This window comes from Eremomyces bilateralis (genome assembly GCF_010015585.1).
Source record: "Eremomyces bilateralis CBS 781.70 unplaced genomic scaffold P152scaffold_39, whole genome shotgun sequence".
Taxonomy (NCBI): domain Eukaryota; kingdom Fungi; phylum Ascomycota; class Dothideomycetes; order Eremomycetales; family Eremomycetaceae; genus Eremomyces; species Eremomyces bilateralis.
The window spans coordinates 129035-140972 of record NW_022985105.1 but is presented as its reverse complement, the minus strand read 5'-3'; the positions used below and the strand labels follow the sequence as shown (position 1 = coordinate 140972).

At 54.2% G+C, this 11938-nt stretch overlaps 5 protein-coding genes across 5 annotated transcripts in view; 2 read left to right on the top strand and 3 right to left on the bottom strand.

Annotated features, from left to right (window-relative positions):
* Nucleotides 1-2399: 2399 nt before the first annotated feature.
* P152DRAFT_477499 (putative autophagy-related protein 3) lies at nt 2400-3503 on the top strand (the record flags this gene model as incomplete). The annotated part of the gene is made up of 2 exons (XM_033681590.1): nt 2400-2923; nt 2990-3503. 2 exons carry the CDS (start codon nt 2400-2402, stop codon nt 3501-3503), a joined length of 1038 nt encoding a protein of 345 aa, XP_033529905.1.
* Nucleotides 3504-4917: 1414 nt separating this feature from the next.
* P152DRAFT_498200 (WD domain, G-beta repeat-containing protein) lies at nt 4918-7715 on the top strand. The gene is made up of 8 exons (XM_033682278.1): nt 4918-5102; nt 5164-5192; nt 5245-5304; nt 5351-5493; nt 5549-5597; nt 5645-6204; nt 6254-6368; nt 6417-7715. The coding sequence occupies exons 1-8, from the start codon at nt 5069-5071 to the stop codon at nt 7248-7250; spliced, it is 1824 nt and encodes a 607-aa protein (XP_033529904.1). The 5' UTR covers nt 4918-5068; the 3' UTR covers nt 7251-7715.
* A 61-nt stretch (nt 7716-7776) lies between these two features.
* Nucleotides 7777-9299, bottom strand: P152DRAFT_469110 (L domain-like protein; the record flags this gene model as incomplete). Its single annotated transcript, XM_033680871.1, has 2 exons — nt 7777-8830; nt 9235-9299. The coding sequence occupies 2 exons, from the start codon at nt 9297-9299 to the stop codon at nt 7777-7779; spliced, it is 1119 nt and encodes a 372-aa protein (XP_033529903.1).
* Nucleotides 9300-10643: 1344 nt separating this feature from the next.
* Nucleotides 10644-11601, bottom strand: P152DRAFT_228880 (NLI interacting factor). The gene is made up of 3 exons (XM_033674545.1): nt 11240-11601; nt 11084-11182; nt 10644-11001 (listed from the first exon to the last, which is right to left on the bottom strand). Exons 1-3 carry the CDS (start codon nt 11387-11389, stop codon nt 10789-10791), a joined length of 462 nt encoding a protein of 153 aa, XP_033529902.1. The 5' UTR covers nt 11390-11601; the 3' UTR covers nt 10644-10788.
* A 189-nt stretch (nt 11602-11790) lies between these two features.
* Nucleotides 11791-11938, bottom strand: part of P152DRAFT_228887 (uncharacterized protein) — a 1778-nt gene continuing 1630 nt past the window's right edge. Inside the window, exon 1 of the mRNA XM_033674546.1 lies at nt 11791-11938. This exon is cut by the window's right edge and continues 1630 nt beyond it. Coding sequence (XP_033529901.1) covers nt 11861-11938 — 78 coding nt within the window. The 3' untranslated portion in view covers nt 11791-11860.

Sequence of the window (11938 nt, the reverse complement as noted above, 5' to 3'; positions counted from 1 at the left end):
CTCTCTTTTTCTGACGATAGCACTTCTCTGCGAACAAACAGGGGGTCACTTCCTATTTCATTATCTCTCCCTGGCGATACACCTACTCTCCAACCACAAGGTCCACCTGTTATCTTTGTTAGCGATGAATGGGTTTGTCACAATACCGAGCGTATTCTTTGGCTTCCTCCTGAATATCGATTAGCCAAAGTTGCGGTCTATGGAGGCGTTGTTGCTCTCGGCTGCAGATCTGGAAGAGTTACAATCATGGTACTCGCTTTCTAAACCTTTCCTAGCCTCCTCCCCACCCACCGCCGTTACAGAGAGTGTCTTTATATACTAGTGGATAGCACAAGTGGCGACAGCTGATGAGTAATACTTGATTATTAATGTAGATACTTTGAAATCAGATCGTGCCGCATTGCGGTCTTGTGTTATGGAATTTGCGTTCTGATTGGCGTTGCGGTCTAAGTTGTCTGTGGGACTGAGTTTGTGTCTTGTTCTGGGCGGTCGTTTTGTTGGATTTCCTATCTTCGGTGCCCTTCCTCTGGCGCGGCATTCATGGCATGGTCACGCTTCTGGCTGTTGTGCTTTTTTTGTATCAGTCTCTGGTGGTGTTGGCGTTGCTGTGGGCAGCTTGCGATGGTTATGTTTGTTCTGGTCTCTTTGCGAAGGCCACTGGTCTTCTGTGTTGTCGTACTATTGTGGCTGTAAGTTGTTGTGGATTTGGCTTTCTTCTTGGTTGGGTTTGTGGGGTTTGTTGGCGCTGTTTTGGTGTTTGCGGACGGGTAGTGCGCTTTTTCCCTGGGCGCCGTTGGTCTTTCCTGGTTCGTTTTCTTTCTTTCCTTGTGGTTGTGCCTAGTTGGATTGGGGCGTGCACTCGTATCGTTTTTGTAACGGAGAGCTGCGTACCGGCAGGGGTGTCGCTTGACGAGAGGGTGTTGGGGGTTGGCTGGTGTTTGCTTTTTTTGAATCTGGCCTCATATCTAAGTGCTTTTGTTTTCTTCGCAGTAGTATCACATGCTGGTCGTTTGGTGTCGTTGTTTGGTGTGATTACTTAGTGGTTCGTTTCCCTGGTTGGTGTATTTTTTGGTCATGTGTGTGTTTTGCTGGTTCTGTGTTCTGTTTGTTTCAGGCATCCCTGGATCTTCTTTGCTTTGCTCAGGTCTTCTATTGGAGGGTTTTTGCCAGGGGTTTGTGGGTGACCTGAATGTGGGGCTCGCCGGCTTTGATCTGGTGATTTGGCGGTTCTGCTTTCCCCCTTGTATTTTGATGTTTAGTTTGGTGTTCTGCCCGGTTATTCTGTTTTTGTAGTTTTCTGTTATTGTCCCTGATCGTCGCCTTAATGAGCTGGCTTTTTGGTGCACTTGCCCCGATGTTGATTTTCCTTTCCTCTCTGTTTGTTTTGCTTGTTTATGGTCTTGTTTTTTTGGGTTAGGTTGGCTATTTGGTAATTTGTTTCTTAAGCTTGCTTCGGTGTGGCTTTTTCCATAGAGTGCGGTTTCGGGGTGGCCTTAATTCCTGTCTGACTCGTTCGTTTGGTGGTTTTCTGCGAGCTTTTCTGGCGTTCCTGGGAGTTGTCCGTTTCGAGGACAGTTTGCTGGGTCGGCAGAGGTTTAGTGGGCGTTTTGGCTTCATGCGCCTTGGTTGCGGGGTTTCTTTTTTGTATCGTATTTGTTCTGCAGGGTGGAGCGATCTTCATATGCTCTTCCTACCTCTCTGCAAGGTCCATGGGGGATAGGAAGGAAAAAGGGAAGTATGTAGCCAAGTAGACGTGGCATTTCTCGAACTTCAATCACGTGATTTATGGTTATCTGACCAATCAGAATACGTACAGCAAAAAGTGACTCTTCCCAATTAAGTAACTCGCTACGCTCGTGACAAGATCAGGCCTCAACTGTTGTCTGTTGATTCGAGACACAGCATGAGCCATAAAAGATGACTCTGTAAATGACTCAGCCAGGTAAGACACTACACCTTGCACGTGACTCTACTGGAAACCCAGCCGCACCCATCCAGACCAGGTTTTTGATTGGAGGATCTAAACTGCACCGCCACAGCTGCAGGCCCTCGACCCCGGCCGGCCCTGGCACCTGAACCCCTCCATGACACTCCACGTCTTTCACGTCTTTGCTGTATGCTGCCTGGGTCTTTGACTTTGATTTCCAACAAACACACTTCCTTTATTGCCTGTTCGTGATCAACATCCTTTCAGCACCAGCTAACCGCATCAACTAAACATCTTCCATCGAATCTCCACCCCGAAATCCTACCAAGACCCTACACCACGTCGAAATCCCATCGACCACACCTCCCCCCATAGCTGAGCTGGGCTAGGCTGAGACTCCCGCCTGGCCGCCTCACGCTCCATAGCGTCCTCTACACCCTTCATACCTCTATCCAACCTCTTCATCCTCAAAATGATCCCCTCATCCATCCGCTCCGCCTTCTCCGACCTCCGCGACCGCTACGCCCCCGTCTCTCACGTCTCCAACTTCCGCGCCACCGGCCAACTCACCCCCGACGAATTCGTCCAAGCCGGCGACTTCCTCGTCTACAAGTTTCCCTCGTGGTCGTGGGCGTCTGCCTCGCCACCCACGAAAGGCGTCCCGCATCTGCCGCCGGACAAGCAGTACCTGGTGACGCGCGGGGTGCCGTGCCATCGGCGGCTGGATGAGAACTTCGCGGGCGACGCCGGAGTGGATGAGGCGTTAGTGAGGGATATGTTGAGGGGAGAGGAGGGGGCGGTGGGGGAGGATGATGGGTGGTTGAGGACCGGGGGGATGGCGGAGAGTATGGTGGCGAGGGTGAATGATGTGAGGACAGTGGATGAAAGTGGGAAGGAGGGGGTGGTGGATGTGGAGGAGGATGAGATTCCGGATATGGAGGAGGAGTCGGATGAGGAGGCGATCATCCGGGATAATAAGGCTGGGAAATCGGCGGCGTAAGTTTTCTTCCGATCCCCTCACGTGGGGCATTTCTGAATCTAACAAATCTAACACCGACGCAGTCCCCCTCGACAGTACAACCTATACATAATGTACACCCCCTATTACCGCACCCCCCGCCTATACCTCTCCGGATACCTCTCCGCCTCAGAACCCCTCCCTCCCCACCTAATGATGGAAGATATCGTCGGCGACTACAAAGACAAGACCGTCACGCTCGAAGAATTCCCCTTCTTCGACGCCGGCGTCAAGATGGCCTCCGTGCACCCCTGCAAGCACGCCCCAGTCATGAAAGTCCTCCTCGACCGCGCCGACGCCGCGCTGAAGCTGCGGATGACGAAGCTCAAGGAAGGGAAGGACGTGCGGGACAGCGGGATGGAGGGACTGGTGGATCAGATGGCGGGGGCGAGCATTGGTGGGGAGCCGAGGGAGAAGGAGGGGGGCGAGGAGTGGGAGGTGTTGGAGAATCAGGAGGAAGAAGTGGCGATTCGCGTGGATCAGTATCTCATTGTGTTTTTGAAGTTCATGGCGAGCGTGACGCCGGGGATTGAGCATGATTTCACGATGGGAGTGTGAGTGGCGTTGAATGGGTCTGGTTGGGTTACAGTCGAATCATTTTGTTCGGCGTTGGTTGATGAGAGATGAAGTTGATACACGCATTTTATATGCCGGATGGTTGCCAAGCTCATCACAGCCGGTGGTGCACCATGTTGAATTCATATCCTTATCGTATACTACTGTCGAGCCGTTGGCTTTATATCGCCATCCTCATATGTCCGAATAATCGCCATCCAAAATTATTATCGTTGAAAACGTTTAGAAGTCCCTCAGCCATCGCGAGCACAAAGTCGCCTTTCCTTATCCTGTTCCCTTGACATCATTGGCTATATAATCGGGAGGATTCTCGCCGGTCCGACCCGCCTGACCCCTAGACGTGCCCGTCTCCCCCAAGATAGTCCATGATATTCTCTGTGCGGCCTGGGCCGAGGCTCGTGAGCAGGAACTTATCCAAGTCCAGAAACAGGGGACGGGGGTCCTTGGAGCGGAAAGCTATTGTAGCAGGCATTCGACGGGCACGACGGGTTCTCATTGCATGACTTCTATATGGAATTCAAATCTTTTCGTATCTTGATGGTCGTAAATTGGAAGATCTGAACTCGCTCACATGCAACAAGGCCACAAAGGCCGCCTGAGTCCCGTCAGTCAGGTCAGTGGTCCGGGCCATATTGTTCTTGCAGGGTAATGATCAAAGATTATTCTATGTTGGACCACACGAATCCAGTACTCAAGATGTGGAGTAACCTCTACACCGCCGTGGATGGGCACTACAAGACGTGGTATTCTCTCGTAGGCTGTTCCAGATCGGAACCAAGGATATCTCCCGGCGATGTTCAATTCAAGACAAATAGAAACCATATATGAGTGGTTGGAAGCCCGTAATAATTCTTGGATGGTGATGCGAACACCATTAGCATGATATGGTCGGACGAACAAATTGATATACCCGTTAAAAGGAACTTTGGGCCTTTCTTGGTCATAGGCTTCTGCTGATGGCGCAGTCTGATTTCTGCCGAACTACGAACCGGCTCAGACTACCGAATGCTTGATTTCCGAATGATCTACGGCGATATCAGCCTTCCCGCTTGAGATATTGGGGAGACCGAACGAAGCATCTAGGCGTCCTGTTGGTATTTGGTGAAGGTCTTCCTCCGCTAAGATCTAGGGAAAGGTAGAACTGACATACATATCTATTAGGGTGATATAGTATAACCGTTATGCATGTTTGGTTAATCCCGAACTCATCATTATAAGTTCCTTGAATAACCTTTATCGTTGTGTGAACGGGTAATAGGCTGTATGATGTAGGAGTAAGCTGTGTGTGGTTCGTCACTGTAAAGGGGAAGGGGGGTGAGGGAAAATGGGGACAAGGCGACAAGGTCACAAGGCGACTAGGCAATAACAGGGTCCCATTCCCACCGACGAATCCACCACTGTATCAGATGCGACCGCTAAAGATTCAAGGGGAAGCTCTCACCACGAGCTTATTGTTATTGCTACAAACACCCTGATCACCTACTCATTCTTGGAGAAAGCAATACCAATCTTGTCCTGAGCTGCTTCGGCGAAAACATCTGAGACTAATGGCCCCCCGATTCGTTCGAGCGTCGAAGTATCGTAGGTCCAACCACCACCGCTTACGCCGTCAGATCACTGCTAATCAGCGCTCCTGTTACAGGACACGTCTTTGGACGCTCTACTAAGAAGGTACGTTGCTTGGCTGAAGAGTCCACTAGAGATGGAAAGTAACAAGAGACAGGAACAATGCTATGACAACCTCCGTATCTCGAGGAACGCATGGGACTCCAACATCATCAAGGTGCGACGCCTTCCTGGACTTCGTGGGAGATCGCTAATGGAGTCAGGCGAACCCGGAATACCTCGCTGTCAACTGGGAAGCGAGTGGAGGCGGAGCTTTTGCGGTCATCCCGGTGAACGAGCGGGGACGGCTACCAGAGCAGCTACCGCTCTTTCGAGGCCATACGGCAGCGGTGCTAGACACGGACTGGTATGGAATGCGGCGGATGTGGGCAAGGAGGATCGAATGCTGATAAGGTCTATAGGAACCCGTTCAATGACTCCTTGATCGCATCTGGTGCCGATGATGGGAAGGTATGACGACAGAGCCTCTGCGAATAACAACAACTTACCCGGAATAGGTGTTCATCTGGCAAGTCCCAGAGGACTTCACCCTGTTAACCGATGCAGAAGAGCCGGCAGACGTCAGCCCCGTTGCGCGACTGAGCGGCCACGCGCGCAAAGTCGGCCACGTCCTATTCAACCCCTCCGCCGCCAACGTGCTCGCCAGCTCTTCCGGCGACTTCTCCGTGAAGCTCTGGGACATCGAAGCTGGAACCTCGAAACTACAACTCAAACATGGCGACATTGTCCAATCCATGTCGTGGAATCCTAGCGGCTCCCTGCTGGTGACGACCAGTCGCGACAAGAAGCTGCGGATCTGGGACGTTCGACAGGAGAAGCCGGCGCATGAGGTGGCGGGCCATAGCGGCGCGAAGAACAGCAGGGCGGTTTGGATGGGCGAGCTGGACCGGATAGCGACGACGGGATTCTCGCGGATGAGTGATCGGCAGCTTGGATTGTGGGATGCGCGAGCGCCGACGGAGCCCATCGGTGGGTTTCAGATCCTGGACTCCATCTCTAGTATCTGCATGCCGTTCTGGGACGACGGGACGAACTGCCTATACTTGGCCGGGAAGGGGTAAGTTTCGGTTGTGGAATGATTTTATCCACGTGCTAATCAACTGCAGCGATGGCAACATCCGCTACTATGAGTACGAAAACGACAAGTTCGAATATCTATCCGAATACAAATCCAGCGATCCACAACGTGGCATCGCCTTCGTCCCCAAGCGCGGCGTGAACGTGAGTCTCCCCTCATCCTCTTCCCCCTTCCCAGCTCACCACCCACAGGTCCACGAAAACGAAGTCATGCGCGCCTACAAGACCGTCAACGACTCCCACATCGAGCCCGTCTCCTTCATCGTGCCCCGCCGCGCCGAAGTCTTCCAGGACGACATCTACCCCCCATGCGTCGGCCTCAAACCCGCCATGTCCGCCGCCGACTGGTTCGCCGGTAACGAAGGCCTCCCGCCCATGATCTCCCTGGAGAGTGTCTACGAGGGCGAGGCGCCCAAGGAGATCCCCGCCGACTACAAGCCCGCCGCCGCAAAGCCGGCCACCCCGCCACCCGCCAAGGTCGAGCCGCCGAAGCCCGTCGAGGAGGAGAAGCCCAAGCCCGTCGCCGCTGCCGGCCCGCCGCCATCCATGAAGGATAACCAGGCGTCCATCGCGAGCATGGCATCCAAGTTCGCCGACAACGACAACGAGAGCGACGAAGAGGAGAGCGAGGAGGAGTTCGAGGAGGTGCAGAAACCCATCGACCGATCGGCGGCGGTGGCGGCGCGCACGGAGCCCGCGAAGCCGACTCCCCAAGCGGCGCCCGCACAGCCCGCGCAGCCGACTGTCGTCGAGAAGCCAGCGCCGACGCCGACGCCGACCGCGGCGCCGTCCAGTACTGCGGCTCCAACAGGAGCGGGCGGACCGGGCGAGGTGCTGCGGACGCACCTGGCGGACATCAAGTCGCTGATCGAGGCGCAGTCAAAGCAGATCACGGCGCTGAACGGGAAGGTGGAGGGCTTGGAGCTGAAGATAGGGCAGGGGGGCGCAGGGGGAAGTGAGCGGGAGCAAGAGTTGGCGGAGAAGGTGAGGCGGTTGGAGATGGAGTTGGAGGAGGCGAGGGGGTAGAGGGGGGAGCGGAGATGATTTCACGGGGTTGGGAGAAGGACGGAGGGGAGGGGAGGATTTTGGGAGTGACGATTAGCCAGCTGGGGTGTTCCGTTTGGTGTTGCATGGAGTCTGTAGGAGCGCTGGATACGCGGATCAGAAAACCCATGTTTTCATTTATGTTTCGTGGCCGAGAGTGAGCGATCGTATCGGATCGTGAGCGTACAATGTCATGCCTGTTTCAACCCTGGTGCACGCCAATTTGCCTCGTGCTTGAGCGAGTCTCGTGTCTGTCATCATCGAACAAGAGGACTGAAGTGAGAAATGTCCCCAAACGCCACTGCCATGAAACCTGATACATCCTGAAGTATGTAACCGAAATCCTCCATGTCATGTCCACCACTGCTGCTCGCGAGAGCATGCCCATCTACATGCAATGCATCAGATGTTAAACTTTAACAAACGCTGCAAAGTTCATCGTTAGTCCTGTTCACAGCTCGCAGGCGCACTAAACAAAAGCTGCAGATGCGAACAAAATAGGGGAAACTTAGCACTTACTCGCATCAATCTGTTTCACCCACGGAATCGCCAAACGGACTTTCCCCCGATACAACACCGGCTGCCGCTTCTGCAACGGGTTCCCCTCGAAATACACCGTCTCCAACTCCTTCATCTCCTTACACTCCCTTGCCACCTCCTCGAAGTCCTCCAGAGCACAGTAACTCGCCCACAGCTCCTCGAGCTTCGTCAACGGCGCCACGCCTGCCAGCGACGCGACGGGATTGTTCGAGATGTCTAGCACGCGGAGGTTGGGAAGAGAGGCCAGAGGGGCGAGATCGGTGATGGCATTGTGAGAGATATAAAGCTCGGTGAGGGAAGGGAGGGAGAGGCCGGAGAGGGAGGTGAGGCGGTTGGATTGGATGGAGAGGAGGGAGAGGGAGGGGAGGCGGTCGAGGTTTTGGAGGCGATCGATTTTGTTTTTACCGAGCCAGAGTTGTTCGAGGGAAGGAAGGTTATCGAGGTTTTCGATGGTGCGGATGCGGTTGGCGCCGAGTTCGAGGTTTTTGAGGTGGGGGTGGTGGAGGTTTTCGATGGTGGAGATCCTGTTTTGGACGAAATAGAGGTCGGTGAGGCGGGAGAGGTGGGAGAGGCGCTTGATGTGCTTGATTTTGTTGAAGGAGAGGTCGAGGGAGGTGAGGGCGGTGAAGTCGTCGAGGCCTTTGATGTGCGAGATTAAGTTGTCGTACAGGTCGAGCTCTTGGACGGAGGTGGCGAGCTCGGGCGGGAACTCGATGGTCGAGATCTGGTTCTGTCGGAGACATAGTCTCTCGGTCTTGGGGAACCGCTCCAACCGTAATGCGGGAATCGATGTGATCCTGCAGTGGACGAGGTCGATTTCCGTGGTGTCCGGCTCGTAACCATCAAGCAGGTCTTCGTCCGGATCGATGCCCTCCCCTTCGACGACCTGGGTTTCCCCTCTGCGAGTTTGTCGCAGCGGCTCCTCCTCTTCCTCTTCATCGTCCTCCTCATCCGTAGCTTCGCCATTTTCTTCCTCCTCTTGCTCCATCTTGCTAGGATGTCGTAGCTTTCCGTCCCAGCCACTGCTGCTTCTTAGAGAAGGCGAGGGCTTCGTTGCGATCGCTTCGGTGCTCTCCACCTCTATCTTCTTTGGCGTTTGCGGCAACTTCTCCTCCGCCTGCCCATTTGTAGGCGCCTTGCCTGCATCATCTGCCGGGGATGGATCGCGAGCCATCTGGAGCTGAGCGTCACAGCTGAGGCAGCAGTGTGTACGACCGAAATGGAGCTCGAAGCGGAGGTCCGGGACAGGATATCTTCGACTCGTGACGGTTTCAAGGCGGCAGAAAGCTTAAAATTGTAGCTTACAGATCACAAGACTAGGGCTAAGTGATGTCGATGAATTTCTTGACAAAAGAGGGCATGCATGCGAGACGGGGATGATGGTGGCACTATCAGAAAGCTTCAACGCTGGTTCTGGGTGTCTCACAGCCCACTGGTCATCTCTGCCCCTCGTTCACCTGCACTGGGCCTGATAGAGCGAGCGGCCGCCATATTGCTTACCAAACCGCGTCTTACACGTGTTTGTATTAACATTCACGGAATATGTCATGAGAACGGTGATGACAAAAATCTTAGTGCTGCTGTATCAAGAACCCAGAAGCCCCTAAACACTGATGGAGCGAGCCTTAGATACAAGTCCATCTACTCGATCACGGTCACAGCACTTCAGAATCAACATCACACAAAAAACCAATACAATTACTATCGCCTATCTTTTTGACAAGAACGAAAAACCCCAGCAATAACGACCCCATACAGTAGTCTCCTCACTCCCCCTCGAAACACTCGTCTATCTCCTTCCGATGCATATGCACGATCCATCAATAACCACCCTCTGACCACCCTCTTTTCCAGCTCCTCTAACGCTCCATATCCAGATATCTCGCCTCCCCTAAATCGCAAAGGTAGCCAACATCGAGGCTCTGTTGACGGGAATGATAATGGAACCCGGCAAGTGCGGCGAACGGATGGGGATGTCGGGGACCGTAAAAGGTTTACACAGAAGCGAATCGCGGCTCAAATCGAGTGGAGAAGAAATCTTGAAAAGGTCGCTGGCTGCGGTCGAAGGTCGATGCACGAACACCTGTCCACGTCTCTCGTTCGCTCGATCGCTCGCTTGCTGGTCAAATGCTGCCGGTACTTTTGTCGCAGCACAAGAATTCGGAGAAACGGGGGAGGGGAGGGAAGGGAAGGGACGGGAAGGGTACGGCTAAGGCATCGCTCTCGCTCAACGTTCGCTCAATCGCATGGAAGATGCACGCTCGCTGCACAGGAACCGGCTCTGCCAGCGTGATTGCAATGTCTCCGTGGGACGCGGAAGGAAAAGATGCATGCACACAAGCCAGATCGCGAGGGATTTGTATATATACTCAAGGAAAACCCGAAACATTGGATGAGGTGTCGTGTGGTGGGATGTGGTGTGTTCTTCCATTTCATCCAGCCGATCCATTCAGCACGATGGTACAAGACGTGCAGACTTCGCGAAAAACAAAAATAATCGCGATTCGACGCCGTGATGATTCCGTTGCCCTACCTCACAATGCAGGAAAGAAAAGAAGCAATCCTAGATGCGATGGATGTATTCAGGGGGTGGAAGAGCCTGTGTGTGCTGGTTGGACGGGAGATAGACTAATAACAAAGGAAATGATGGGGTTTAACGTGGTTCGGGTGCGGGTTTGGTGTGTTCGGTGACGGTGACTGGGAGGGGTATTAAGATAGTAATAGAAGAGCGGGAACGCCAGTCGGATGTGGTGGTGGATTGGGTTCGTGGCGCGCCATCTCGAATGGCTCGCGGGAATGAATTGGTGAAACGGGGAATGGGTGGATAGATAGATATAAGATAAGGGACTGTACGCCTAACGCCTCGCCATGCCATGTTGATGAAGCGCGCGCTCGCTCGCTCGTTGCGCATCCGCCAGAAACTTGGGAAGATATAGAACTCGACCGTCTCGGATCGTGGTTATGTGAGCGCGTGCGTCTGTCACAGCGACACGTCCAGCACCAAGCTCACATCCGCGACCCGCGGCCCCGCCAAGTCCTCCAGCACGGGGATCAGGTCCAGAAGCTCGTTGTCGTGTGCGTCGGAGAACCAACTGCTGATCGGAACGGCATGTTTCGGGTGGAATATGTACGAGGTGGGCGAGTTGTCGATGATGATGGTTTCTTTGAGGTCGCGGCCGACTTGAGAGAGGTCCTGGATGGGGTTAGTAAGAGCGGAGAGGTGATGATGGGAAGGGGATGGTGGAAGATGCTGGGAGGAGAGGCGGGAAACGTACCTTGACGTAGTTGCCCTGGTGGTTGTAGCAGCTTTCGCGGAATAGACGGTGGTGGACGACGTTGTGGATGTCGAGTTGGTCCAAGAGTGGGTCGCCGTACTGTGAGCAGTTAGATTCACCGTTTCTTCTGCGTGTTATCGTTGATAGTAAACGAACCTTGGAAACCGATGCCGTAAACACTACCACCTCATATAATTCGCCCACACGCTTCATGAACTGATCAACGCCGGGCCGCTTGATCACGTATACGTTGTGATATTGGCCTTCGATCTCAACGGGGATCGTGAAATCGGCTTGGTGAAGCATCTGCGATAACGGTAAGTTTCCAGATCATAACGTCCGTCATAAATCCTCATCTCCATCATAGCGTCCACTTCAATCGTTCGCCCTCCGTTTCTACGCTCAAAACTCACCTTAAAACTACTATGCACCAATGTCTCATCCAAATCCAACACCAGGCACTTCCTCCCCTTCAACTCCGGCCTCACCGGCCCCAACAAATACTTCTGCCCCTCCTCCCTCCCCTCCCCATCGACTCCCCCCGCCGCATGCTGCATCTTCTGCCGCTGCTCCAACGGCGGCGGCGGCGGCAAGTCCACCTTCGTGCCGTCGTGGTGCGATTGGTGCGCTTGCGTGATCACGCTCTCCGTCTGCACCGCGTCGCCTTCGCGCGCCACGTCGTTAGGTGAGATCGGCACCGACGGCCCGCCGTCCGTCATCTCGATGTCCGTGTCGAGCGCTTGCTGTGCGGGCGTGCGGTCCGCGATTAGCTGGTCTTCATCGGCGGTGGTTTGCGCGACGACGGGTGTGGGCGCCTGCACGGTGAGGTGCGGGGTGGTGAGCGAGTTCGGGTTG